Raw genomic sequence first — 4,096 nt, 5'->3', positions numbered from 1 at the left:
TATGTGAAAGAAAGATAGATAAAAGAGGAGAGAGAGTGGGAAAAAAATATAAGAGTAAATACCATTTTCGGTCCTCAGCAAATTTTACGATGCCCGCTTTAGTCCCTAGCAAATAAAAAGGCTATTTGTGGTCCCTAAGAAATTCAAAGTGGACCCATTTTAGTCCTTTTTACGGGGAAAGTGTTTATCATTCTAAAGGATATAAAATTGTGTTATTTTATGTGAAAGAAAGATAGATAAAAGAGGAGAGAGAGTGAAAAAAAAAAGAGTAAATACCATTTTTGGTCCTCAGCAAATTTTACGATGCCCGCTTTAGTCCCTAGCAAATAAAAAGGCTATTTGTGGTCCCTAAGAAATTCAAAGTGGACCCATTTTAGTCCTTTTGAAGGACTAATATGAGTCTTTTTTGAATTTGTGAAGGACTACGATTTCAACTAAATGGGTCCATTTTGAATTTCTTAGGGACCACAAATAGCCTTTTTATTTGCTTTGGACTAAAGCGGGCATCGTGAAATTTGCTGAAGACCAAAAATGATATTTACTTAAAATATATATATGTGGGTCCTACCTCTTTGTGAAAGTGAAATAACATAAATTGTGTCATTTAAAAGGAGAAATATTTTTTCCTAAACTTAATTATAAAATGTTATAATTCAACTAACATTAAGTTTTCTCTTGAACACTTAATTATAACACATGCTAACTAAGTTAAATGTCTCCATCTATTATAATTTAAATTGCATTGAATTCCTTCGATATTAATGGAGGACTAAAAATTTTCGTGGAGTGGATGCCACGCCGAATATATTTGTCTTTTTTTATTCTTAAATAAAATTAGGAAATAGAAAATAACATTAGATCTGATCTGTAAAGTCTCAAACGCTAATTTTTTGTCCGTTCATCTCCCTTAGCCCACAGCAAACATAAGAAACCAGCTTCACACCAAACCGAAGGTAACAAGTAGGGTGGTGGTATTGGTCACGACCAGGTTCACCTCTCGGCCTTACCATACCACTGTACATAAAAACAACCTTCAAATTAACAAAACTTACAATCAAATTTTTGAAAGGTAAAAATAAAAATAAAAATAAAAATTGAGGGTTTTCTTTTCGGATATACTCCTTCATCTGTACGATCCTGTTTTCCATTATCCACAACTTGAAAGTCAGCATCTGCATCAATCACAATTCTTTCTTCACTTTCCAGATCTATGCCGTTTTTGCGGCTATTACTACCTCGTCGTTTCGATCTACCGGTTGCCGTTTCCATGGCTCGTGACGCAGCACCACCTCGTTTCCGTTTAGATCGCGTGATGTAACTTTCGAACCTAACCTTTTGCTTCGAAAAGCATTCGAAACGGAACAAGGATCTTTCTTCGATTCTCTTTGTGCGTTTGTTAGCGTTTTCTTCTTCACCTGAAAAGAAAAGAAAAAAACTCTTCTTCACTAAATCGTTGTCTCCGATTGATTGATTTTTGCTTCGAGTATGGATTTGGACGATTTCCGATCCATATTGGAGACGGCTGGCGTCGACGTGTGGATGTTCATTGACACCGCAATCGCCGTCGCTTCAGCCGATTACGACGGCGAATTGAAGCACCGGAGAGACGGAATCGTCGAGCGCCTCTACGCCGCGACTTCCGCTCCACCGCAGTGCCGGAATTGCGAAGGAAACCACCGTCTCAATACCAATGGCCACCAAGTGAAGAAACAGAGCAGCCCTAGCCCCAGCCCTGAACGACAACAACAACACCAACACCAACATCGTGGTGCCTCTTCCCCCGCAACGCCGCAGTCTCTCGGAAACGACAACGACAACCACGACGAGTTAGATCCTTACGGTGGCTTGTTCGATGATGAGCAGAAGAAGATTCTAGAGATTAAAGAGCAACTCGAAGATCCTGACCAGGTATTGTTTAATTGCTGCTTTTTAGTTAGATTAGAAGCTTAATTTGGAGTGACTTAGCTTATAATGACTTTTTGTTTTGTTTTTCTTCTTTTTCAGTCTGAAGATTCTTTGGTGGAGTTGCTGCAAAATCTTGCGGACATGGATATCACATTCCAAGCGCTGAAGGTAAATTGTGTTTTGGATCGAAATTTTTTTTTTTGTCTGTGTGATATTCTTTGATGGTTTGTTTTGCTTCACGTGTTTGATTCCTGTAGGAGACTGACATAGGAAGGCACGTGAATCGGTTGCGAAAGCATCCCTCCAATGACGTTCGGAGATTGGTGAAGCTTCTTGTCAGGTTTCGGAAGGACATAGTTCTTTTTTTGTTTTTTATTTTTATTTTTGCTGAAATTAATGTTGTCGTATTTGAATGCATTGTTGCTTCAGAACAATTGGTGAAAGCTGCAATGTTTTTGGGGTTTGTCGTGAGAAGATTGATTGACTTGGTTCAGTTGTGTTATTTGCAGGAAGTGGAAGGAGATTGTAGATGAGTGGGTGAAGCTGAATCCACAAAGAGGAAGGAGCACTCTCATGGGTAATATTAACTTAACCTTTGGGAAGTTTTCTGGGAAGCTAAAAAGTATAAATGAAAGGGTATCTTCAAGTGCAGTTATTAATGGTAATTAATAATAATAATAATAATAATAATAATGTTGGTATGGCATTGGCAGCTGATGGAGATTCGCCTCCCCAGAAAACCACCCTAAACGGGCATCATCCTCAGGTCAAAGAAATCTTTTTTTTCTTGTGCTTTTCTATGGGAAAGTTGAGGGAGGATTTGTTTTGGCTTTGCTAATATTCTATTCATTTGCAGATTCCTGATTTTGCTAACTCGCCAAATCCACATAGTGAGCATAGCATCTGATTCAATTATTATTCCTTTGGATATCTATTTTTGCATTTGGTTGATTTGCATTTGTGCTGGCACAGATGGGAGTTCTGGGTCTGACCGCAACAACTCTGAAGCAGAACTAAAACCAAAACCAAAAGTAATTCATCGCAATGAAGCTCTGCCCAAATCAACGCCATCACCATCAGTTCCTACCCCTGCTTCTGCCCCTCTAAAAGTACGGATATGATTCTATAACCATTTTGGAGATGACTATGGTTGCTAAAACCTCAAGTTTGAAAACATAATATGAAATCAAAATGCAATAAATGTGGAGCTTAAGTAAGAGTGTCTTAGGACATTCTTATTAATCTCCAAAAGTGTTATAAGTGATCCTGACACAGGGCTGGATGATTGCAGAGACAGTTAGAACATAGAGAGAGCAATTTTGATGCGGAGAGACTTGCTTCGGCAAGAAGACGGCTCCAAGAGAACTACAAAGAAGCTGAAAATGGTGGAATTTTCTTTTCCATAATTTCATTTTCATGCTAAGTTCTCTATATTATATCTAACTGACCGTAATTTTGGGTGTTTTTATGCCGTGTCTAGCCAAAAAGCAAAGAACGATTCAGGTGATGGACATCCATGAATTACCAAAGTCAAAACCCAAGAATGCCTTCTTTGGAAAGAACAAAGGCGGTGGTGGTTCTCAGGGAAGGCACTGGTGATACATGTTACATAATTGGTGCCATTGTACGTGGGAAAAAAGGCTTGTGGGGGGTGCTGGAGAAAGTCCTAAACCCGGTTCATCCCTGTTGATTTTTCCTCCCGATGATAAACCTATTCTTTCTTGTGGCTTTTATTTACTTAAACTAATAAATGACCGAAGGAAAAAAATCACAATATTTTTCTTTTTGAAAGGGTACTTACCAACCACCAACTTTTGTCGGTATGTTGAGGAGCACATGATTTCAGGAATTAGGATGGGGATGGGATTGATAGTGCCGTGGTGTAGGTTGAAAAAGGGTTTTCCCTAAAGATTTTAAAACGTTTTTTCGGGTTGAAGTTTTAATTTAAGTATATTGGTTTTAATGGATGGCTTACTCTACTAAGGTCTTTTAACCTTTTTGTCAAAGAAAACTGCCAATGAAGTCAAGAAAGGATCATCCTTAACAATATATCCGGGGTCGGGTCTGGTGGGTGGGAATTTAGTTGTCGTTGCAATATCTTCTTGAGTCGTGACGGTGTGAAGTTGACACGTGCTCACTGGGAATATTTTTTTTTTCTGATTCGGCTCATCTCTTGGGCTTGGTAATTGCG

The 4,096-nt window shown here is 38.6% G+C and overlaps 1 protein-coding gene across 1 annotated transcript; it reads left to right on the top strand.

The window, feature by feature from the left end:
• Positions 1-963: 963 nt before the first annotated feature.
• On the top strand, positions 964-3,862 carry LOC133289021 (probable mediator of RNA polymerase II transcription subunit 26c). The gene is made up of 9 exons (XM_061486874.1): positions 964-1,908; positions 2,005-2,073; positions 2,163-2,245; positions 2,415-2,482; positions 2,619-2,671; positions 2,762-2,795; positions 2,878-3,014; positions 3,197-3,290; positions 3,386-3,862. Exons 1-9 carry the CDS (start codon positions 1,486-1,488, stop codon positions 3,502-3,504), a joined length of 1,080 nt encoding a protein of 359 aa, XP_061342858.1. The 5' UTR covers positions 964-1,485; the 3' UTR covers positions 3,505-3,862.
• The last annotated feature ends 234 nt before the right edge of the window (positions 3,863-4,096 follow it).

This window comes from Gastrolobium bilobum, unplaced genomic scaffold, assembly GCF_033153095.1.
Source record: "Gastrolobium bilobum isolate Gb01-03AN ecotype WA unplaced genomic scaffold, APGP_CSIRO_Gbil_v1 utg6024, whole genome shotgun sequence".
In the NCBI taxonomy this organism is placed as follows: domain Eukaryota; kingdom Viridiplantae; phylum Streptophyta; class Magnoliopsida; order Fabales; family Fabaceae; genus Gastrolobium; species Gastrolobium bilobum.
This window is presented reverse-complemented; position numbering and strand designations above follow the sequence as displayed.

What these genes read in the sequence shown, in the direction of transcription:
- LOC133289021 (XM_061486874.1), top strand. Translation starts at nt 1,486, where the DNA reads ATGGATTTGGACGATTTCCGATCCATATTGGAGACGGCTGGCGTCGAC. An exon ending in TCACATTCCAAGCGCTGAAG is followed by an intron (nt 2,074 to 2,162) that starts GTAAATTGTGTT and finishes TGATTCCTGTAG; the next exon opens with GAGACTGACATAGGAAGGCA. An exon ending in TTGGTGAAGCTTCTTGTCAG is followed by an intron (nt 2,246 to 2,414) that starts GTTTCGGAAGGA and finishes TGTTATTTGCAG; the next exon opens with GAAGTGGAAGGAGATTGTAG.